Source organism: Macrobrachium nipponense, chromosome 7, assembly GCF_015104395.2.
Source record: "Macrobrachium nipponense isolate FS-2020 chromosome 7, ASM1510439v2, whole genome shotgun sequence".
NCBI lineage: Eukaryota > Metazoa > Arthropoda > Malacostraca > Decapoda > Palaemonidae > Macrobrachium > Macrobrachium nipponense.
Window position 1 is genome coordinate 91249178 of NC_061109.1, and position 25249 is coordinate 91274426.

General features: G+C 42.0%; 1 protein-coding gene across 1 annotated transcript in view; it reads right to left on the reverse strand.

The window, feature by feature from the left end:
* Positions 1 to 25249, reverse strand: part of LOC135217463 (polyphosphoinositide phosphatase-like) — a 333908-nt gene that overhangs the window by 70829 nt on the left and 237830 nt on the right. The window contains exon 16 of the mRNA XM_064253366.1: positions 13102 to 13281. Within this exon, the coding sequence (XP_064109436.1) occupies positions 13102 to 13281 (180 nt within the window). The remainder of the gene's footprint in view (positions 1 to 13101; positions 13282 to 25249) is intronic.

Consider the following 25249-nt stretch of genomic DNA (forward strand, 5'->3'; position numbering starts at 1 on the left):
CCCCCCCACTGGTTGTGGGGTGCCTGTCAGGGGGTAACTACCCACTAAAATATCTGTCATTACCACTGCAGTACTCTAGGAAGTGCAGTGCTATTGTAGCACAAATTTTACTTGGTACTATGATGTTGAATGGAGATCCTGTCTCCCCCTCCCCTTCCCCCATCCTCCCCCACTTGTTGAGGGGGGTCTCTCAGGGGGTAACTACCCACTAAAATGGCTGGTATTACCATCACAGTACTCTAGGATGTGCAGAACTATTGCAGTACAGCTTTTACTTGGTATCTCCATGTTAGATGCAGATCCTGTCTCCCCCTCCCCCTCCCCACCCGTTGTGGGGTGTCTGTCAGGGGGTAACCACCCAATAAAATGTCTGGCATTACCATCACAGCATTCTAGGATGTGCAGTGCTATTGTAGTGTAAATTTTACTCGGTATCTCCTAAGTTGGATCTAGATCCAATTAAACCCCCCTTTTCAGTGCGTCTGTCAGGGGGAACCCACCCTCCAAAATGGCTGTCACTGGTCATTCTATAATCAGTGGAGTCTGCAGATATATTATATATTAGTTTCATCTGGTATCTCATATATTGGATCTAGACCCAAAATCTAACGAGCAATTAGTGGTGCTTGTTAAGTAAGCCACCCATATATTTTCGGCAGACGGTCAGTTTCACAGTTTACAAGTCTACTCCTAATTACCAGTAGGGGTTACAGTCGGTATCGCGTTCATTGTATCTCAACGGTCCGGGCTGCCGCTCTATCTGCCCATGGACTGGGAAGGGATCTCTGGCAAACAGGTCAACCTGATTCTACCATGCTTATGAGTAATAATAAATACTAATACCTCCTTGACAGGTTGGGGAGGCCATTGGGAGGATTGTCCTGTAGCAGGAAGATGGTCACCTGTTTTGGGAAAGTGTCATATGCTTCCTGGAGCTGTTGGCTATCTTTCCTTTTCAGAAAATTGAAACCTGCAAAAGGGACCCACATTTAGTTGGTCATAGAGAATATGGCTGCAATGTCTTATATTAAGAGGTTGTGCTCACACTCAACCCTCTCAAGTCTGTAACTGCCAATATGCTTCTACATTCAGTAGTGGACCTGTTTACCATATGCGAGAACCATCAACTTGCAATGTGTGTCTCTGAGCCTGGACATTCAGGCAATAGAAAGAGATGCATTCCTACAAGACTGGAATGAATGGAAGACAATACAGTTGACCCTCATTAAAGTGGACCCTGTTAATCTGGATGTCGGATAAGACAGACACTGAAGAGGGTGAAAAATGTGTAACGTTTGTCCACAATTTAAGATAGTTATTATTCATCCACTCATTGGTACCATTTTCCTTGTTATTTACCAAAGGTAAATAAAAACTTTTCATTTATGTTTCTATTTTATATATTATATAGTTCTGCATTTAAACCATACTAAACTAAAATGCTTTTAACTTGTAACTGATTTAACTTGCACAAATTACGTACAGTCATTACAACATGCTATTTTCTGGAAGGGTAGGAAGTACTGTAGTCAATCACCAAGCATTAACAGTTTTACCCATCTGCTGCCTGACTGGTAGCTACAGTATGATGCTTTGTAAGTTTTTTGTAAAGGTAAACTTTATGAAGACAAAAGCTGAGTTACTGAACTGACAATAGTACATACAGTAATACTTTGAGATACAAGTAAATTTCGTTCCTACACCGAGCTCTTAAGTCAATTTGCTCATATCTCAATTCAATTTTTCCCATATAAAATAACTGAAAAAAATTTAATCCGTTCCAGCCCTCTAAAAACATCCGATCAATGATAATAACAATGGAAAAAACATGTTTTTAATTGCTATACTGTATAGACATACTGAACACACAGACAAAAAAATATAATAAATGATTACTGTGAAATGAAATAAAATGTGGTTTAATTATGAGTTCTTACCTTCGAGACAGACAATAGTGGCAAACGGTGGTGTGTGCAGAGGAGGAGGGAGGGAGGGTGAGAGAGTTAACCAGTACCACATTTAATACTGTTCCTTACACATGGCTTAACACTTGAACTTAAAATAAACTTAACTGAACTTAGCTTAATCTTTTTTTTTTACTTTTTTTATTTGTGTTTATTTACTGTTCTTCACTTGTCTTAGCTCTTTTTGCCTCACTTTCACTTTCACTTGCCCCAGGCCTTTAAAACAAAAACCTATCTAAGGAGCTTTGTTTCTGGCCCCCTTTCAAAATGTTGTGGAAATGATTCAGGCAAGTGTCATTAAATAGAGCTGAAGCACAACCAGTAAACAATTTATCAGGGTGTTTTTAAAATTATCATACCATCCACAACTAGCTTTAGACATCTCCCTAGCTGCTTCTCTTTGTTTCAAATCTGCATAGATTGTGCTAGCCATCTCCTGCTAGCTTCTTCTCCTTAATCAACAGCAACAGAAGCCTCTCCATCTCGTCATTTATATTCATCCATAACACACATGATAGTTATGCCTTTGGAAGCCTTTGTGCTCTTGATAGCATCCTTCTGTTAAGGATTGTACATATCGTCAATGCACTCCAATCATAATTGCGTGCCAACTCACTCACATGGACACTACGCTCATGTTTCTCAATAATTTTGTGCTTTATCTCCATCGTTCATCATGCGTTTTTTCTTCTTGCTGGCAACCTTACCACTTGCTTTCTTAGGACCCCTCACTTATTACAAAGAATGTTCACTAATGCACAGTGAAAATCACGAAAATAATGCAAACACAACATGGGAGATGCTCGAGAGATGTGTACGGAAGTCGACAACCATGTAAACTGAACGAGTGAAGCAGGCTTAGAGCGCTCCCGCATACTCATCAATCTAGCGTTAGCATTTGTAAGCGTGCTTGTATCTCAATGCAAAACTTTGCTCAGAGGCTGGCTCGTATCTCGGAATGCTCGTATGTCAAGGTATTATATTGTACTTGTGTTTACGTGGCAAATAACATGAGGGAGAGAGAGAGAGAGAGACAGATTGTCAGTTCCCTCTATGTATCTTAATTCTATTCTCGAGATATCAAAGGTATAAATTTGGTTTTGAAGGTAAGTCAATGAAGCATTAATATCTTCTGAAGCAAAAAAAAATTGTTTTGTCACTGAAGACTCTCTGAATCAACAATTTTGCACACAATCACAAATTGTGTACGGCACTAAGTTTGAATGTTGCACAGATCGTTGCACTGATCATGGCAAAAATTACTAGTAATTTGCTTGATATAATTACTTCATCATGTAAACATGAAATGTTATTGTTATAATACAATTAAGTTTGTTCATACTTACCTGGCAGATATATATAATTAGAGTGCCCACCCTCCTCCCCTCAGGAGACAAGGGTCATGAATAAATATGAACAGAAAATGGGAATGGTTCCTAATATCCGCCTCCCAGCGGCGGGAATGGGTACTACCACCTGGCCGCCCACTACGTGTGCCGCGAGTTTTGAAATTCTGTCGGACGTCAGAAATACAGCTATATATATATCTGCCAGGTAAGTATGAACAAACTTAATTGTATTATAACAATAACATTTTGTTCATGAAACTTACCTGTCAGATATATATATAGCTGAATCCCACCTTCGGATGGTGGGTAGAGACAGAATAGGATTTTTAGGAAACTTAAATTAAGTAAAAGATTTACTTCTTGGTTCCTTACCTGATAGCAAAGTAGACTCTGTGATTACTGTCACTTAAGCCTGCTTCTGCTTTTATCAGAGTTGCCAGCCAGGTTTGGACCTGTAGTGCTGGTGCACTCTGGATGCTCTGTCAACGGGGACGTGACCTCAATGTGACAAGACCATCTAGCCAAACATATGGCAGTAACACAGCAACCGACCACCACCTGACCAACTAACCAAAAAACCCCTGACAGTTACACTAAGGAATGGGAGATTTCCACAGAAGATCTCACCATCAACCAAAAACACAATAAAAAACTAACCTAACTAAGCTAAGGGATAGGGAGAGAGCTACCTTCAGCCCCCAAAACTGTGTCTGCCGAAATGTAAGGCCCCAAAGAACTACAGTTCTCGTAAATCGTTCTCACATCCCGGAGGTAATGTGAGGCGAATACGGAATTGCTCCTCCAAAAGGTGCTATCAAGTATATCTTTGATAGACATATTCCTTTGGAAGGCAAGAGAAGTAGCTACGGCTCTGACTTCGTGAGCTTTCACTTTAAAGAGGCTCAAATCAGTCTTCTGGCAAGATGAATGAGCCTCTTTAATGACGTCCCTCAAGAAGAAGGCTACAGCATTCTTCGACAACGGCAAATCTGGTCTCTTCACCGAGCACCAGAGATTACCTGAGGGACCTCTTATCTCTTTAGTTCTATTAACATAGAACTTGAGAGCCCTGACAGGGCACAGGGCTCTCTCTGGTTCTTGACCCACGAGACTCGACATTCCTTTGATTTCAAAGCACTTCGGCCAAGGATTAGATGGGTTCTCGTTCTTAGCCAAGAAAGACGGGCTCAACGAGCAGACAGCGTTGTCCCCCTTGAAGCCCACTAGGCTACTGAACGCTTGGATTTCACTAACTCTCTTCGCCGTCGCCAGAGAAGCTAGGAAAAGCGCTTTCCTCGTCAAGTCCCTTAGAGAAGCTTCATGGAGAGGCTCAAAGGGACTTAGCATAAGATGTTTCAAAACCACATCGAGATTCCATGAGGGTGGTCTTGCTTGTGGAATCTTGGAGGTTTCGAACGACCTTAAGAGATCGTGTAGATCCTTATTGTCGGAGAGGTCCAGTCCTCTGTGGCGAAAAACGGCAGACAACATACTCCTATAACCTTTAATTGTAGGAACTGCCAATTTCTGCACATTTCTTAGATAGAGTAAGAAATCTGCTATCTGGTTCACAGAGGTCGTGGAAGAGGAAATTCCTTCCTTTTTGCACCATGCCCTGAAGGAGGCCCACTTAGACTGGTAGACAGCTCTTGAAGAGGCTCTTCGAGCATTAGCGATTGCTCTCGCAGCTGCCTTTGAAAAGCCTCTCGCTCTGGCCAACTTTTCGATAGTCTGAACGCAGTCAGAGCCAGAGCGGAGAGGTTTTGGTGAAACCTTTTGAAGTGAGGCTGTCTGAGTAGATCTCTCCTCCAGGGCAACGTTCTTGGGAAGTCCACAAGGAAAGTCATGACCTCTGTGAACCACTCTCTTGCTGGCCACATTGGGGCAATCAGAGTCAACCTGTCCCTTCTGAAGCTGCGAACTTCCTCATGACCTCCCCCATGATCTTGAATGGGGGAAAGGCGTAAAGATCCAGGTCTGTCTAGTTCCAGAGCAACGCGTCCACTGCAATTGCCCCTGGATCCAGAACCGGGGAGCAATACAGAGGAAGCCTCTTTGTCCTCGATGTAGCGAACAGGTCGACTAGAGGACGTCCCCACAATCTCCATAATTGTTGACAGACTTCCTGGTGCAAGGTCCATTCTGTTGGCAGAATCTGATTCCGTCGACTGAGAAGGTCCGCCCTGACATTCTGAACCCCTGCCACGAATCTCGTCAGGATCTTGATGTGCCTTGCGTCTGCCCATAGCAGAACTTCCTTCGCAAGGAGAAAAAGGGATCTGGAGTGAGTTCCTCCCTGATTCTTTAGATATGCAAGGGCTGTGGTACTGTCTGAGTTGACTTGAACGACCTTGCTTGACAGTTTGTCTTCGAAGAACTGCAGCGACAGGAATATCGCTGCCAGTTCCTTTACATTGATGTGCCAGGCTACCTGTTCCCCTCTCCAGGAGCCTGACACTTCCTCCCCCCCTAGTGTTGCTCCCCAACCGGAAATGGAAGCGTCTGAGAACAACACTAGGTCGGGGCTCAGAAGATTTAGGGAGAAGCCCTCTCGCAACTTCTGAGGGTCGAGCCACCATCTTAAGTGGCCTTTTACTTTGTTTGAGATCCTTAGGATCGCATTCAGGTCCTCCTTCGACTTCCATTCTTCCGCAAGGAAAAATTGAAGAGGCCTGAGGTGCAGTCTTCCCAGCAAAACAAACTTTTCTAGCGAGGAAATGGTGCCCAGCAGACTCATCCACTCCCTCGTCGAACAAGCTTCTCTCTCTAGGAAGGCTGCGACTTTCTCTAAACCCAGCCGCTGACGTTCCTGGGATGGAAACGCCTGAAAAGCCACTGAATCCATCTGAATCCCCAGATACACGATGGACTGTGTCGGGGTCAGATGCGACTTTTCGGAGTTGACCAAAAGACCCAGAGACTTTGCTAGGGCTAACGTTAACTGAAGGTCCTTCAGACATTTCCGCCTCGACGATGCTCTGATCAGCCAATCGTCGAGGTAGAGGGATATCCTGATCCCTGACGAATGGAGCCACTTCGCTACATTCCTCATTATCATTGTGAAAACCATCAGGGCCGTGCTGAGACTGAAACAAAGGGCTCTGAATTGCCAAACCCTGTTGTCTAAGACGAATCTCAGGTACTTCCTTGAAAGAGGGTGGACGGGGATGTGAAAGTACGCGTCCTGCAGGTCCAGAGACACCATCCAGTCGCCAGGTCTCAAGGCTCCTAGCACCGACTGAGGCATCTCCATTTTGAACTTGATCTTTTCCACAAAAAGATTGAGCCTGCTCACATCCAGGACTGGGCGCCAACCCGACGACTGCTTCGGCACCAGGAAAATCCTGTTGTAGAAGCCCGGTGACCCCAGGTCCAAGACTTGCTCCACCGCTCTTTTTTCGACCATCTGGTCTAACAGATCGAAAAGGATACTTTTCTTCTCTCCCTGATAAGACGGAGAGAGGTCTCTGGGAGTTGATGTTAAAGGAGGAGGATGTAAAAAGGGGATCTTGTACCCCTGCTCTACGATCTTGAGAGTCCAAGGATCCGCCCCTCTCTGCCTCCATGCCTCCGCAAAGAACTTCAGCCTGGCCCCGACTGGCGTCTTTAGGACAAGATCTTCATTTGGTGGATTTGGTTTTAAATGAAGCCCCCCGCGAAAGGGTTTGACTTTCTTCGGGGTTTACTGAATGAAGATGTGGAAGGAACTGCTGGGCGTCTTGAAGACTGTACCAAGAGGTCCTGGGTCGCCTTCTCCTGCAAACTCGTTGCAAGATCCTTTACCATAGCCTGGGGGAAGAGATGGTCAGAAAGAGGCGCAAAGAGCAATTCCGCTTTCTGAGCGGGAGAAACCGACTTCGCGGTAAAATTGCATAAAAGAGCTCTTTTCTTTAGGAAAGCCGTTCCAAAATGAGAAACTAGCTCCTCCGAACCATCCCTGACGGCCTTGTCCATACATGACAACACGCTGGACAGCTCCCCCAGACTGAGAGAATCAGGACTTCTAGACTGAAGGTCTAAAACTCCCAAGCACCAGTCTAAGAAATTAAAGACATTCAAAGTGCGAAGCAGTCCCTTCAAGTGGTGGTCCGTCTCCACAGGAGTCCAGGACACCTTAGCAGACGATAAGAGGGACCTCCTCTGAGCGTCCACTAAACTGGAGAAGTCCCCAAGAGCGGACGAAGGAACCTTTACTCCCACGTCCTCCTTGGTTTCATACCAGATTCCTCCTTTCCCGGAGAGTCTAGAGGGAGGAAGGGCAAAAGTGGTCTTGCCCTGGTCCTTCCTTCGAGACATGAAATCTTGAAGCTTCTTGAAAGCCCTCTTGGTCGAAAGCGACGTCTTCATTTCGACGAACTCAGGGGTCTTAACAGACTTGGAAGACGAAAGTTGAGAGGGAGGAGACCTAGGGGCTGCCGGCTGAAACTTATCCCCGAAGGATGAACGTAACAGCCTGACAAGAACCTTATAGTCCGAGACAGCTGAAGCTACAGGAGGTTCTTCTTCGACTGAACTCCCTGGACTACTAAGTTCCCCTTCCTCCCTAAGAGGAACTGGAGAACGTCCATCCGGAGAGGGCGTACGTCCAGCAGTCTCAGGTCTGAACAAAGACTTCCGTTGAATGGAAGTACCCGCTTCAGGTACGGAATCGCCCTTACGACGATCCTTAGAAGGACGGACATCCTGCGAACGTAGCGCGTCCTTTGAAGCAACGGGAACTGTCTTAGCAGACAGGTCCCTACGAGAGGAAGCGCGAGCTTCCTGACGAGAGGCGTCAAAAGCGTCCTGCTTAGCCAAGCAAGCGTCCTGCTGAGCGTCCTCAAAAGCGTCCTGCCTCGTTCGAAAAGCGTCCTGCTTCGAACGGCGAGCGTCCTGCCGAGCGTCCTCAAAAGCGTCCTGCCGAGAACGCAAAGCGTCCTGCTTCGAACGGCGAGCGTCCTGGCCACCGCCGGCGTCCTCAAAAGTGCCCTGCCGAGAGCGCAAAGCGTCCTGCTTCGAACGCCGAGCGTCCTGGCGAGCGTCCTCTACAGCGTGAGCGGAAGATCTACTCGGAGAACGAGAACGGTGACGATCCGGAGGTGGAGAGAGAGACGAACGAGACGAGAGAGAATGAGACTGCTTCGTCCTCTTGACGGGCAGCCTAACGTCCTTTCTACGCTTAGGCTCGACTGCTGCTGGGCGAGTCCTCTGAGCCAAAAGACGTAATCTGGTCCTGAAGGGACACAAGGATATCCTTCGTAGGTGACGAAGGAGCAGAAGAAGGGGCAGGACTGACCCTGCGAGAAGGCGAGGGGCGAGGGGACGCCTCCTTCTTTCTAGCAGGTACAGCTACCTGCATCTCAGGTGAACACGCCTGTGCGCGGAAACCAACGTCCTCGTCGGTAGAAACTCTACCTCTCTTCTGAGGAGGAAAAGCGTCATACGCGTCCTCTGACGAAAGTGGTGACATAGGACGTGAAGCGTCCTCAAAACGAAAAGTCCTTTTCAACGGACGCGAGTCTCTCCGAGCGCTCCACCCCTTGCGCAGGGAGGACGCTTCGAGGACGAAAAGCAATCCTTCAGGGCACGCGCTCGTGCACGGCTCCTTGGCAGCCTGGGACTTAGCAACAAGGCCTGCCGAAGGGACGCCAGATCGGTGGGGAGCCCCCGTAACCCTCTTGCGGCTTTCGACATACCCACTCCCTGAGTCCTGGGAGTCCGATAGAGGTCTAGGCCTAGAGGCATTATGAGGCCGATCTGACGCCCCCTCCACAACACTAGGGGCACTATCACAAACTTTCACAGGGCCAGTTTCTAAGGCCAACACTTTCGATTCAAGAGCGCGAATAGACTCAAGAATCAGAGAAAGGGTGTTACCTTCTCCAGACACAGCACTGGGGCCCGAAGGCAACAAAATAGGATTAGGTTGAGCAAAATCTACCGGTGTTAGAGGAGGAGAAATGTTACATTCCTTACCTTTTGTAGAACTGCTCTTAGAGGAAGACCTCCTGACTCTATCGCGCTCCAATTTACGTCGATAGGTCTCATACATCTTCCATTTCTCATCAGACAAATCCTTGCATTCATTGCACCGATCATCAACCAAGCAAACATGCCCCTTGCATTCCATACAAACTGTGTGAGGATCAACTGAAGGTTTAAGAAGCCTCACCTTACATTCACTCCTCACACACACTCTGAAACTCCCAGTACTTGATCCCGACATCATGTACACAGAAAAGCCAATCCAAAATAAAAAACCAATCCACTATTACGCGTGCCAATCCAACAATCCAGAAGTCGATACCAAAAGTCAATCCAGATAATTTAAAGCGAGATAAATCAAAAATCCTAGACGGAGGTACTGTAAACAGTTGTTTCCAGCACCGGCGACAGAAAAAATATGAACAGAAAATGGGAATGGTTCCTGATATCCGCCTCCCAGCGGCGGGAATGGGTACTACCACCTGGCCGCCCACTACGTGTGCCGCGAGTTTTGAAATTCTGTCGGACGTCAGAAATACAGCTATATATATATCTGACAGGTAAGTTTCATGAACAAATTTAACAATAATTTTAACTTTAATATAATGGTATGAAAAATCCAACATAGTAGTCTGTCGTAATGATGTATCATCACTTGCCAATCCTGTTCCCGGACCGTCCTCAAATGTACGACTGCAAAATTATGATGCCTTTAGTAACACTATAAAGAACAACCCTCTCCAAGACTGATATGATTAAATGTATCTTAAGAGTCTTACTTATCATTAAAATATACAAGTTGTACGTATTACAATTACTTTGATCATGTACTATATTTTTGCATTTTACGGAATGTTTTTGTTGAAAACAAAATGTGTTAGTTAACTTTGGTCTTAATTGTCCCACTATTTTATTATTGATGATCTTAATTATCCCACATTCATTTAACAGTATGCATATTAATATAAATACATAATAAACTATTATGAATAAATAACTAAAATGAAAAATAACATGAAAAAATGAAAAAATAGGTTTTTGCTGCAATAGTGATGATCAATTATAGTACTCCTGACCCTACAGTTCTAAAATCCAAAAAATTCCAAAAACTGAAACGCATCTAGCCCTGAGGATTTCGGATAAAGGATTCTGTACCTGTAATCTAAATTTCACTTAATCTAAATTTCACTTAAGACTCAACTTGTTTTTACTTAACAATTCTGTGTTCATGTCTTGGCCTAGGCATCGACAGAAGTGGGCGAATTCTATTGTTTTAATCTTGTTTTATTTTTCATTTCTCATCTTTTGCTATAAGGTTTAATTTGAACAGTTTTACACTGGTTCATTATTCATACTCTACAACAATAATGAAATACAGTTATTTATAAGTATTTACGTATAGATAGGTACCACTGCTATGACAAACACCATGGTTGCCCTATTAGTCCGTCTTAACAAGTACATATCAACTTTAAAATTTTTCGTTTTCCTCCATTGTCCCAAATATCAAAGGCTTTGACCAATCTAGTAAGCTTTCCACAGATCCACTTGCCTAGTAGCCACAAATTAGCTGAACAAACATTGGTTCATTTTTCAACAGCAAGCAAAAGAATAGACTCTATACCATTCTCTGTTCTATCCACATGTGACCTTCACATGTGGATTTCTTAAATCTAGTATACATACCGCAAACATGACCTAGCATTGCATTCTCCCTAGTACAAAAACTACAGACTTCATCTATCCAACATACCCATCCATATTAAAATGTAGTTAGATTACCTTCACACTGACAGCCCAGCTGAAATCTATAGAAACAGTTTATATACTTTCTAAGGTCAAGTACCTTGCTATTACAACAATCAAGGCATATGAGGCAGCACTGTTAGAGCCCTTGCTTTATGGTTTTGGAATTGAGCATAATATAGAAATTGTTGATTCCCCTCTCCAGTCACTTTGCACTACAAAGGGTAGTTCCTGCAAAGCTTCCCATGATCTCGCCCTTGAATAAGGTTCTTAAATTCATGTCATCCCCTCAATTCGCTGGCCCAATGCAACTATAATTCATACACTCCAAAAGGCAGTCTTCTTGACTACTTTGATGTCAAGAGCTCAGATTATTGTACTGTGCTCCCTTAGACAACGTTTCATTACTCGTACACCTAATCATCAATTACTGCTGCCCCATGGCTTATATCTGGCCAAGTATGAGGCATTTTAAAGGGAAAATCTCCTTTCTGGTAAGGGAACCCAGTACAGGCAGTCCTCAGTTACCAGCAGGGGTTCCGTTCTCAGCGGGTTTCTGATAAGTGAAAACTGCCATTAACCGAAACTCGGTGACTGGCACCTCCGTTAGGTATGTTATGATGCCATAACCTTATTATCATCACCTTACGGCACTGGTGACCAAAACTTGGCTCGTTATGGTGCCATAATTTGTCGATTTTATGGCACTAGACAAGCACCATAAAACCTGATCACTATTAGCTGAGTCTGCCGATAACTGGGGGATTGCCTGTACGTATTTCAGATAGTAAAATATTATGCCTAGTTCATTGCCTGTACGTATTTCAGATAGTAAAATATTATGCCTAGTTCAAGCACTCAAGGATGACCTAGATGTCATGGCAAACATCCCTTTGGTCCTGTTTTACTTACACTCTAACACAAACCAATATTTCTGCATGGGCTGCAAATTATCTTAGTGTTCCTCATTAAAAGGGCAAGCCCTCAAGCCTTTCCTAAGTCACATGACTTCCAAAAGGTGAATACATCATTAACTTTCTTTGGAAATGTTTCCTTTGAAGAAGTATCCGAGGGTACTGGGTAGAGGCAGTATTCCTGAACCAGGGAAGGCACTACATATAATCCTGCAGCCAGACCTGACAATTAGGTATGTCACCATAGAGGCACCAGGGACAATACATATAAAGGTTTGTGTGTTTCCTGTCCTTTATTGCCAAACCCTAATGGGTATCAGAAATAAAGAAAACAGTTGACAGCCTGTGAATTCACCTTGGATTAAAAATTTCTTGAACACTATGCCATGAGGGTGGTAGTCATGCTGAGATATTGCTAGGGAAGGAACAATAATCCTGCACCCAGACACAACATAATTAGGCCAGTCCCCATACAATCACAAAGAATAATACATACATAAGTTCTTGTGTTGTTTCCTGTTCTCTGTTGCCGAACCCAAATGGGTATCCTGAATACAGAAAATGATTAACAACCTATGACTAGATTTCAGACAAATTTTATCCAGGTTGTTAGGATTTATTAATTAAGAGCCAAGCCATTTTGTCACCTGTCAATTTCTTTTGTAAGCTCTTTAAAGACTAACAGTGGCTAGCTAGCAAAAAACAGGTTTTGATGTATGAAAAACCTATTTTTGGTAGCCACTGAAAGTCCTCAAACCCACCAACTTTCCCTGATGAGAAGGCATGGGACTGTTGTCTCATCTGTGTGAGTAGGACGACGAAAGGACAAGACAGTCATTGCGAATAGGAAATAGAGCCCTCCTGTCCTGAGTGCTTTATATTATATTCTATCACTGTGCCAACATGCACTATTCTGGCCAAAACCAACTAATAAGGGACTTCTTTGAGATTGGTTAGACTGTCTTATGAACCCTGGGGAATCATGAGAGTGTAACTCCTTTGAGGAATCATAGCAGGAACCAAAAATTGATCTTTATTGTGTTCACTCCTGGATAAATATGTTCTATAATGAAGTGCACTTCAACACAACTGAAAACTTGTTAACTACTTTCTGATGAATTTATACAGAGGAAAAGTAAAGTATTAAATTTTTACAACACTTACCTTTTATATATACCATTGTCAGTTCTTGATGGTTCATGTAAATAATCTCCATAAGTATCTGTCATAGGGGGAAAAAATGATACTAAGGACAAAGTAGGGGCTGTGCTGTCTTCTTCCTCATCACTGACAGTACTTGCAATGGATAATTCATCTTCATCACTGGCTTCACTTTCAGTAGAACTAAAAATAAAAAATTATATGTCCAATATTAATAAAAGAATGCACAGTAATAATTACAAATATAGTAACATAAAGAGGAGTAAAGCAATCAAAACAATTACAAATACATGTAGAGGGTTAAAAGCCTTTTCTACAAAGTGGGGATACAGACAGAAATTTCAGTGTAATAATTTCTTGTCATACAACCAACAGAACACATCATTTAATCTGTCAGCTTTAGGGAAACTGGAGCTGCTTAACTTGACTATATACAACTAAAACAAATTACCATGATAGATTGAGATATACAGTAGTGTAAATAAGAAAATCTCTCTCTGAGCCTTGGCTGGAAAACCACTGTGAAGGTGTAAGGTTAATAAATGATTGTGAAACCAAAATGGAAAGACTCGGGGCCTCTCCATGACAAGTCAAAAGAAGTCAGTGAGCTACTCATGATGGGGTTGAAAAGAAACAATGAAAGTCATCTACAAGTTTGATGAGGCTTACAACTTTACATAGACCTTCCAGAGCAGATTAAATCGGATACAGCCACAAACATCTAGACTGTCCCAACCTTACAGCATCAAGTTTTTAACACATGCCCTTGGGTCCATCTAAAGTGAGTAATTCATTGACTAGATGCTGACTAGAGGGGTACCAAGCACTTTCCAAACATGTTGTAAATGGCCATGTTCAGAGACAATTTGATGAGAGGATCTAAAAGTTCCTACTGGAGTGTTGGTGACTATGTTTCAAGCTCTTGAAATGAACCTGGGTATTGCCTACCAAGACAAGGATTTCTAAGACTGTGACAAACTGACTGCTGATATCTCCCTGGTTCCTGGGGAAAATATGGTGATAAGGTCTCAGGACATGACCTTCAATGCTTTTCCCTTCCAAAATCTCAGGATATTTCGCTGCTGCCTCTTTGTACGCTGATGCTGCTTCCCCATGTAGGGAAACAAATTTAGGTGGAGCCACTTCTGGAACCAATGGAACCATCCTTTGCTCACGTGGAAACTTTGCAAAGCTGATGATGGTCCCAGTTATGGCTCTTCCTCCTCCTCTTCTTCTTCAGGTGCAGGTTTATTAAAGCCCAAGAATTCTAATTCCCTCTTCTTCATCACCTTCCAGTGCCTCTACATCGCCACCTTCCTGTTCCTCTATGTTGTCGCCTTCTTTAGTTGAAAGCTGCTGATAGAATTTCTTTGAAACCGTCCACTAAATTGTCCTCTAAATGTTCTGTTTCTCCTAAGGTAAAGAGCCTAAGCCTCAGAGGCCTTTACAGATGACAAATGAGGAGAAAGTAGACATGACTGTTATGTTACAAGAGGGTGAAAGTCATGGAGAAGTAGCAGCCCATTATGGTGTGGCTGAAAGTGCAGTCACCTGCATTGAAAACAGTATGAACAGGGTAAAATACCTGGGGTTGTCTCCAAGAACTTGCTGCCCTCTTTACTATCAAAGCAACACACAAGGATTTTGAAGAATTTCATGGTCTGTATAAATTGATCAGGAAAATCAGACAGATATAGACAATGGTAAAGGCATGGGATAAGAATGAGGGGCCACAAATTTTACCAATACTTCAGTGATCTCATGAAGCCCTATCACACCATGTATGTGAAGTATGTGAAAATGTATAAGTACTTGAACATGATGTAGCCTCCCAAAACCTGATGAAGCGCCTCCTGAAGAAGGTGAAGAAGCACTGTTAGATGAGATTAACTCTTCTACTTTGCTGTGCAGTCTATTTTCATCGTCATTCATCGGACGGCACAACTAATACATCATCATCATCTAAGATCAACATTCATTACCAGTGAGTGCCCATATGATTTAGTATTATTATTATAATATTTAATGTCACATATTATACAGAAAATACGTAATATGAAAATACAGAATGTTATTGCTTTAAAAAAAATTCGAATATGCAAATGGTGGGGACCTGCGAATATTCTTATAGATATGTTCCACAGAAAAACCTAATGAGTGAGTCCTCCTGTGACATTTTTTTAGATAGGTTACAAAGACAAACTCACGAATAGGTGAGTACAAATCTTGAGAACGCGAATACGGGAGGTTTATTGTACCCATTTCCCACAAAACAATAGGGAATTTCCTCATCAAAAATTCTTCATTCCTAATCAGAAGTGCTGGGACAGGGGGTGCACCAGGCATGTGGATCATGAAAATTTGCCCCTGTCTAAAGCTGCCCATACACTTACACAACTGGCATTGGGTTTGTCCTGCTGTGATTAGGGCACGCTCCAGTCCTCTTGGGTATTACCCATTCACACAGATGACTTGCTCTATGCATATTTTAAGAGGGTAGAGTAAATATGCAGTGGCCATGCTCCTTTCAGTCCTGTAGTGTCCTGATATAATACATGTTTTTAAATCATGGCACCAAGTCAAAGGAAGATAAGTGCAATAATGATAGTAACGCTCCTGAAAAACAAATATGAGCATCTTGCAAGTTTGAAGTTGATTCCTGAGGAGTTTCTTGGTCTGCTGTAAGAGCAATAAATCGAAATACCCCAACTTGGGCACATATACTTCGTCTCCACCTGCACCTGATTTCTTCAGAAGATTCCCGAATTTTGTTCAGCTCTTTCCAAAATGATCCCTTAAATGTGGTAATTTTGATTTTCACAAAATCTATGCTTGCATCTTCATCTACTTTTTTTTACATAACTCCAGTAATTGCTCATAGACTGCTTGTCATTTTACTTTATTGGAGTAATCTGGACTTTGTATTTTCCACTTGCATGGAAGTGTTCTGTACAGGTCCAAACACTCACTAATGAAATTGTGAGGTAAATACTTGACTGGCTGCAACATCCTTTTACAGCAGTGGTCTTTTCCTTACTGCCGCAACTCCCACGAAGAAATAGTGTGAGCAAGTCAGAGTTAAGTCACCACTCAATTAACCCTTAAATACCGAAGCGGTATCTTAAAAATAGTCTCCCGTATGCCGGCGGCGCTCGCGAGTGAGCGCCGAAGCGGAAAAAATGTTTTTTTTTTTTTTTAAATTACAGCACGCTTAGTTTTCAAGATTAAGAGTTCATTTTTGGCTCCCATTTTTTTCATTGCCTGAAGTTTAGTATGCAGCCATCAGAAATGAAAAAAATATTATCATATATAAATATTGGGATATATGACAGTGCGAAAAAAAAAATTTCATATATAATTGTAAACAAATCGCGCTGTGAGCAAAAAGGTTAAAGCTAAAGAGTTAAATTTTTTTTCGTTGTATTTTACACTAAATTGCAATCATTTTGGTATATGACACATTGTAAAACGATCAAAGCAACACAGAGAAAATATTATCACAATGTGATCTTCTTCTTCCCAGCTTTTTCCCATTTTTATATGGGGTCGCCGTTTCGGATGAGCCGTTTCCATCTATTTCTATCTTGCACTTCTGCCTCATCAATTCCCTTCTCATGTAAAATCTCCTCTCACAGTCCTTCCATCTCTTTCTTGGTCTCCCTCTCTTTCTTCTTCTTGCACCTCCACTCCCATAGTATGTCTCCCAGCGTGGTCCTCATCTCTCTCAACAGGTGTCCATACATCTCAGCCTCCCCTCCTAGCACTTTCTTTGATACTCCACCACCTTAGTTGACCCCCTTATGTAGTCATTTCTGATCCTATCCACTCTTGTTACCCCAGACATCCACCTAAGCATTCTCATTTCTGCCACATCCATCTTCTTCTGCTCTGCTTTTCTCATGCTTGCTGTTTCCGTACCATACAGCATTGCTGTTCTTACCACCGCTTGTGAAATTTTCCTTTTAACCTAAGCGGCACTCTTTTGTCACAAAGAACTCCCGAGGCCGCTCTCCAGTTGTTCCAGCCCTGCCTGTACCCATGTTTACTTCTTCTTCCATACTTCCTCCAGCGTTAACAAAAGATCCCAAAGACTTAAACTTATTCAACTCTCCTATTTGCTCTCCACCAAGCTGAATACTTTCTCTATCATCCCCCTCAGTGGTGGACACATATATTCTGTCTTGGATCTACTTATTCTCATTCCTCTGTCCTCCAGTACTTGTCCTCCATCTTTCCAATTTCACTTCCAGATCTTCCCTGCTCTCTGCACACAGAACAATATCACGCATACAATATGTTCCATGGTACTGTCTCCCTTACTTCCTCTATATAACATCCATCACTATGTTAAAGATAAATGGGCTCAGAGCCGACCCCTGTTGTAATCCTACTCTCACCTCAAAACCTTTTGTCTCCCCAACACTGCTCCTCACTCTGGTAAATACATTCCGGTACATCTCTTGTATCAATCGCACATACTTCTCTGGCACCATCTTCTCCCTCAGGCTCCTCCATACCTCTTGTCTCGGGACTCTGTCATAAGCTTTTTCAAGGTCAATGAATACCATATGTAGGTCCCTTTGTCTTTCCCCGAATTTCTCCATTATTTGCCTCAGACAAAATATACCATCTGTTGTTCCCCTTCCCTTCATAAATCCCATCTGCTCTTTACCTATTTGTACTTCTTCTCTCAGTCTAGCATCTATCATCCTTTCCAGTATCTTCAAAGTGTGGGACATCAATTTAATGCCCCTATAATTACCACACTCTTGGACATCGCCTTTCCCTTTAAAAATTGGGATCAATATACTCCCACGCCACTCATTTGGTATGCAGACATAAAAAAAAAGCTGTTTTCAAAAATTCACCATAAATCGAAATATTGTGCTAGAGACTTCCAATTTGTTGCAAAATGAAGGTAGTTGATTGAATATTACTAGACTGTAAGTGTTGTAGCTTACAATTGCAGTTTTCGACCATTTCGGTCGAGTTAAAGTTGACCGAAGGACAAATTTTTTCTATTTATCGTTATTTATATAAAAATATTTCAAAACTGATAAAAGCTACAACCATAGGTTGTTTTTAGTTGTATTCTACATGAAATTGTGCACATTTTCATATATAAAACTTAATGTAAAGGCTAATTTAATATGGTGTAAACATTATGACAATTGAACGAAAAAATTTCTGATTTTTTCGGAAGAGTTACTGCGCGGACGTAGGGAAAAAGTTTTTTTCATAAATTCACCATAAATCGAAATATTGTGCTAGAGACTTCCAATTTCTTGCAAATGAAGGTAAATGATTGAATATTACTAGAATATAAGAGTTTTAGCTTACAATTACGTTTTTTTGACCATTTCGGTAGAGTCAAGTTGACCGAAGGTTGAAATTTTGGCACTTATAGTTATTTATATGAAAATATTTCAAAACTGATAAAAGCTACAACCATGAGTTGTTTTTGGTTGTATTCTACATAAAATTGTGCACATTTTCATATATAATACTCCATGTAACGGCTAATATAAAATGGTGCAAAAATTATATCAGTGACGAAATAATTTCTGAGATATGTCGCTGATACTTTTTAGTGCGAGAAGAAAGAAATTCGTGCTTGCGCGCCAGGGTAACGATTGTAAACAAAACAACGCCTTGATCCGTGAGCTCCCAGCATCCCCCAAGGCGCGTGATTCAGAAGTTTTCGCCTAGTAAGCCTATAACTATTTTTCCGCAAATTTTTAAAAAACTTTAATATCGACGTACCATACGTCCAATCGGCACCCAACAGACAATTTATATCGACGTTTAATATGTCCAATCGGCGTTAAAGGGTTAACGCGAGAGTTATATTCCTAGAGAGTGCACGTTAATTAAAAACGCGTTATTTAAACATATTTTTCCCATAAGAAATAACAGTAATAGGGGGGGAGGTTTATGTTCCTGGGCTTGGGGAACTTTGTACTGCTTTATTAATGTAATACTAAGTAGGTCAGACAAAAAAGAAAAACAGAACAAAATCTTTCGATTTATTAATAAATACTGTAAACAAAGTCTTTTGCTTTATTAATAATTACATACAGTGCACTGTGCTATGTCTTTGTTCATGTCGACGGCTGTCGTCTGCAGCATGTACCACCCCATGCCTTGGCTGTCCCTCTTCAGGCCCTCTGCTTGTCTTCTTCTTCCCTGATCACTCATCTTCTTCCGATTCTTTTTCTTGTTTTTTTTCCTCCTGTGGTCTTGGGTTTTTCTTGAAAAATTGTTCCAGTTTGGTCTGTGATGCTGATATGTGGGTGATTTGAAAACAACGCTCGGGCGCCAATTCACATTAAATTGAAATTTTCATGTTTTTTAACATTTTAAAATATTTTCTAGCTTGCGTTAAATCGAAAACATTAATTGAGAGATGACTGTACTCATACCCGTATTAATTCATATTGAAACTTTTGCAACCAGTCCTTCCCCACACGCAGCAAGACATGCCAGTCAGTTCAACATACTGAAAGGACAAAGGGACAGGCCAGTCTTGACAGGACTGGCATCAATAGCCCGCATACACTTTAAAAACTGACTGGTTCATGGTAGTTGCTATGAAATCAGCGTGCCAGTCGCGTATGTGTATGGCCAGCTTAAGAGAGCCATGTGTGGTGATCTAGGTTCCTGATAAGATAGTCAAGAAGATAACCCTTTGAAGCATGTGGGGTCATATTAGGACCACAAACTGAGGAGACGACAGAAGCTATAAGTTCTCACTTAAGACCAGGTAATAGGAGCCATTGGAGGGGTTGTTTTTTGCAGAGCTGACTTTGATAATCCATGCTCCTGATGCCAAGGCAGTTAAGATGATGAATGTTGGTTGTGAACTAAGGAGGCAATAGGAGTTGTAGATTCTTATCCAAGAGGAAGGTAACAAGAGGTCTAATACAGGCTGGCCTTTGCAGTGCAAAGGACAGGAGGAAGGAGCTAAAGACTTTGGCAGTGGTATGTATGCCAAACCCTATAGAGCCTTGTATGTTAAAACTGTGATAGTGGCAAGGCATTTGTCCGCAAACAGGAATCAGGAAATTCAGAGTAGTTTCAACTGTAACTTCAACAGGGCTCTCTGTTTGTGGAGGTAGTACAACCACACTTGGCAAATGGATTTGTATTATCAGCCAGGGAAAGTTTATAAGTTTTTGCACCATACACCTTGTACTGCTAGATGATACATCTTTACGGTATAGGACATATGTAGGAAACCAACACCTGAAGGTCATGGGTAAAAAAAGATACTTTGAGGACACTTTCCCTCCTGTTTGGGACAGAACATTAGTTAAAAATGGAATTAACTTTCTCATCTGTTGCTGTGGTAAAACAAACCTATGAATGTTGCGCAAACTTGGAGCCACCAAGTAATTAATTCCACTGAAGCTTAATAACTTGTTCAAAACCTTTTTGTGATCTGGGACATCGAAGGAAAGCAGTAGATTGCCCTCAGTGTTTTCCAGTCCTACAAGAATGTGTATCATACTATTGCCTGAGCATCCAGGATCGTAGACACATACAGTGGGAGTTGATGGTTTGCTTGTGTATCAAGTAGGTTCACTTCTATATGTGGAAGCAGGTTGGTAATCACTTGGAAGGAAGGTATGTCCAACATCCACTTGGCTGACAGAGTGTGGACTGCTGTCTAGTGCTACTTCCATGCTAGAGCCATCCCCAGGATGGAAAGCATGACAGCAATGAGAAGCTGAGCAGGAGCCTTCTGATATATGCCATTGCCGTCATGTTATCCAGGGCCAAAGTGTGTGGGTCCCTATCAGAGGTTTCAATTTTATGTGAGACAGAAAGATGGCTATCAGTTCCTGGTAACTGATATGACACCTCTTTGAAAAAAAATATGACCATCATCTAACTACCTGATGTTCATCCCAGTGACCTCCCCAACTTGCCAAGTAGGGTCCATGTGTATAACCACCTGCATGGCCTTCAGTCATCAGAGAGAAACTCTTACAAGCTAGGGATTGTCTATAATACTGAAAATATCTTCCATCTTTGTGTTAACTTATGGTAATGTATTACTATACTTTTCAATAAGTTTGTTTTCCTAAACACTGTAGGGGTTCTGTTCCCGGTAGACATACTGCTAACTGAAAATCGGCGATTGGTGATAACAGCATTAATAACCTACTTAATGGCACCGTTAACAGGAGATCAGCACTGAAAATCCTGCTGACAGAGTCGCTAGACAAGCACCATAAAACCGGATCTCCATTAACCAGTACTGCCATTAACCTGGGACTGCTTTTCTTTATTTACACACCTGCAAGTTACTTTCATAACATACTAAGGTCTATTAAGTTTTAATTAAATTTTTATCTCTGTAGAGTTTTAACCCCTTCAGCACTGGGACGTACACATGTACGTCTTTTACGGTACAGTAATAAAAGACCGGGACGTACGCGTGTACGTCTTTCATCCCTCCTCGAAAAGCAAAGCGTTTTCTTTAGCTTGGATGGTTTCCAGACACAGTATGTGTACGAGAGAGGTGCTGAAGCTCCACCCACAATTCATTCTAACCAATGAGCGTCCGATGGACATCGTGACGTCATTTTCATATGAGATATTAGGAGGGGTACTGGCCAACATATACCAGTGCGCCTCAGGCTATTATCTGAGAAGGATGATTACGATTTTGTCCGTAAACCATGTAGATTTGAATTCCAAATCTTTTTCCCCTTTTGATTGCAGTTATTTTATGTTTTTTTTTTTTTTCAGTATCATGTCAGATGATAGTGTTTCAGAGTCAGGGTCTGAGTACCTGCCAAATCTATCAGATGATGATTATAGTGATAATTTTTTAGAGGTTGACAGTGACAACGAGTGTTTGGAAGACATTGAACCTCTTGTCGATGAAGCTGGCAGTTCATAACTGATCCATCTTGTGACTTGCGCCCAGACCCACCCCCCCCCCTGATTCACGGAGGGTGGCAATGGGATTTCTGCTTATACACCAGATTTCATCTGCTTACGTGATGCATTTTTTTTTTTCCTTTTTTGTGGTGATGTAATTGACAAATTGTGTGAATGGATGAATGCTCGGGCAGAGTAGTACTTTCATTCAACAGGAAAGCGTAAGGTGAAAGGACTTCTATGGAGGCCTGTTACTTGTGATGAGATGTGTTTTTTATAGCTTGCAGATGATAATGGGGCTGAATAACTGCCCCATATGTATATACGTATTTGGTCACGAGATGCTGTTGCTTTTTTATCATTATTATTATTATTATTACTATTATTACTGTTTTATTATTATTATTATTATTACCAGCTGCCTAAACATTCATTGATGTATATGCTGTTTCTGTATGAAACCTAGGAATAACTGTTTCAGTAAGAAAACTAGTACTGCCTATTATCAATACTACTATTTTACTACTACTTACTACTTTTTCTGCTACTTTATTTATTTCTATTACTTTACTGCTATTTCTACTACTTTATAACAGTTCCTACTTCTGCAATTACTTTTTCTACTAAATATTCCTATTTTTTCCGATATTCTTACTATATTTTTTGTAATTTTTTGACAATGGGGTAAAAAATATTCATTGATATCCATACACACAATGTTTTCACATAAGAATATGAAGGAAAAATATGAATAACATAAAATTTAGTGGGAGCAAGTAATGATTGATACTCGCGGTCGACAGGGGGTCTCATGCGGTATGCAAGCATTAGCAGCAATGTAGCAGGCCAGTGGCGAAGGGGTTAATACTTTCTTACTCATTGTATTAATTTAAAGCATTTACTTTTTCAAGCAGACATTTGTTTTTATTATTCTGTATTCACCTTCCTGTGTTATCTTCCTCTGGTTGTCATTCATATGAAGTGTGGTAAAAATAAACCTGTTTCATATTAGTGCTCTATAGCTTTTGTTTACTTTTGTGGTACCTTGCTGACGTGTCTCGTATTACAGCTGTAGACTCGCCAGATTATGGTACAATGCTTGATTCTTTGTATATGTTACTTATGATGCCCCTTTGTATGTTATATGCTTTGTGTATATTCTTGGTTATACTGTCTTTCATAAGGAGTGTGATTTATGTACCTTCTTAGTTAACTCAAGTGTTTATTTATGTTTATGTCTGTGTTCAACAACGTGTTTTTTTTTATTTGCAGTGTACTACTGTAGTGGAATTGTTTACTGAATAAAACCTTGATTCTGGTTACACCGGGTTTACTTCAATTTATTCAGTAAAGCAATTCAATCACCATGGAACGGCTTCTACGCCCTCCCCGGTTCGAGGTGGACCCTGACTCTGCCCAGGCCGCCAAGGAGTGGACACATTGGCTGAGGACATTTTACAAAAACTCGTTCAAGCAGTGCAGCTGACTACCCCTACGCTTGACAAACTGGTTCTTCTCACTAACTATGTGGCTCCTAGTGTGTATGACTTTATTTCTGAGTGTGAGACTTATGAGAAGGCTGAAGAGGTTCTGACATCTTTGTACGTGAAACCAAAGAATGAAATATTTGCCAGACATTTACTTGCCACTCGCAGGCAAAACTCAGGTGAGTCCCTGGATCAGTTCCTGCAGGCACTGAAGCTACTTGCTAAGGAATGCCAATTCAAAAGTGTAACTGCGGGGAGGAAGCGGTGACAGTTATGTTCGGGATGCCTTCATTAATGTTTGGTCTCGTGTGCAATACGCCAGCGTCTGTTGGAGAATAGGACACTGAACCTAAATACTGCTTATGAACAGGCCCGCACTCTGGAAATGGCCCAGAAGCATTCAGCCTCCTACTCTTCAGCAGAACCTGTCAATGCTGCTGTGTCAGCAGTGAGTCGAGAGGAGGAATCATCTAGTGCTGAAAATAACAGTGAGTCTGTTTCTGCTGCTACTTCTGGTGTTCGATGTTTTTTTTGTGGGAACAACCGGCATCCCCGGACTCAGTGTCCTGCTAAAGACACAGTGTGTTTGAAATGTAAGAAGCAAGGGCATTATGCTAGGGTGTGCCGCTCTGTGAAACAGGTGAGTGGTTCTTCTAGCCCAAAACATTCCGCAGCAATGCTAGCTTCAATAGTGGGGGCCTCCCCTAAGTGTCTTGAAAAATCCATAACACCTCTCAAGCTTAATGGTAGCTCGGTCAGTGCCCTTATTGATACTGGGAGTTCAGACAGCTTTGTGCGTCATGATGTAGTGGACCTAAACAAACTATGTCTCCAGAGCATGGAAAAGTCTCTATGGCTGATGATCCCTGTCCTCAAACATCTTAGGTCTGTGCACCGTGGACTTGGAGTTGCAAGGAGAGACTTATCACGGTGTTGAACTCAAGGGTGTTACAAAGCTATGTAGTGATGTGATACTAGGGCATGACTTCCTGAGGAAACATTTCTGGTCTGGAAATGGATTTTGGAGGAGAAAAACCTCCCTTGAAGATATGTTCACTAGTGTTGTTAAGGTGACCCCTCCTTTCCTTTCAAGAATCTGACACCAGATTGTAAACCGGTGGCTAATAAGTCAAGATTATACTCCTTGAGTGACAAGAAGTTCATTGAAGCCGAGACTGAGCGTATGATGTCGGAAGGAATAATAAGGCCTAGTATTCTCCTTGGAGGGCTCAAGTGCTGGTGACATCAGGGGAGAATCAGAAAAGGAGGATGGTTATAGATTACTCTCGTACCATAAACAGGTTCACTGAGCTTGATGCCTACCCCCTGCCAAATATCGACGAGATGGTGAACAACATTGCACGGTACAAGGTGTTCAGTACCTTAGATCTGAAAAGTGCTTACCATCAGGTTGCAATAAGAGAAGAAGAGAGACCGTACACTGCATTTGAAGCTGGGGGCAAACTTTATGAGTTCAGTCGCATTCCATTTGGAGTGAAAAATGGAGTAGCAGCTTTTCAACGTGTGCTTGACGAAATCCTTAAGAAAGAAAAAGTAAGTGGTACTTTTGCTTATGTTGACAATGTTACTGTGTGTGGTGAGACAGAGGAGGAGCATGACCAGAATTTACGGAGGTTTTTGAAGGTGGCTGAGGAGTACAATCTCACTCTAAACCACAACAAGTGTGACTTCAAAGTCAGATCCATTAAATTACTTGGGTATTCAGTAACGGATGGGGAAATCAAACCGATCCGGAACGCTTGCAACCACTG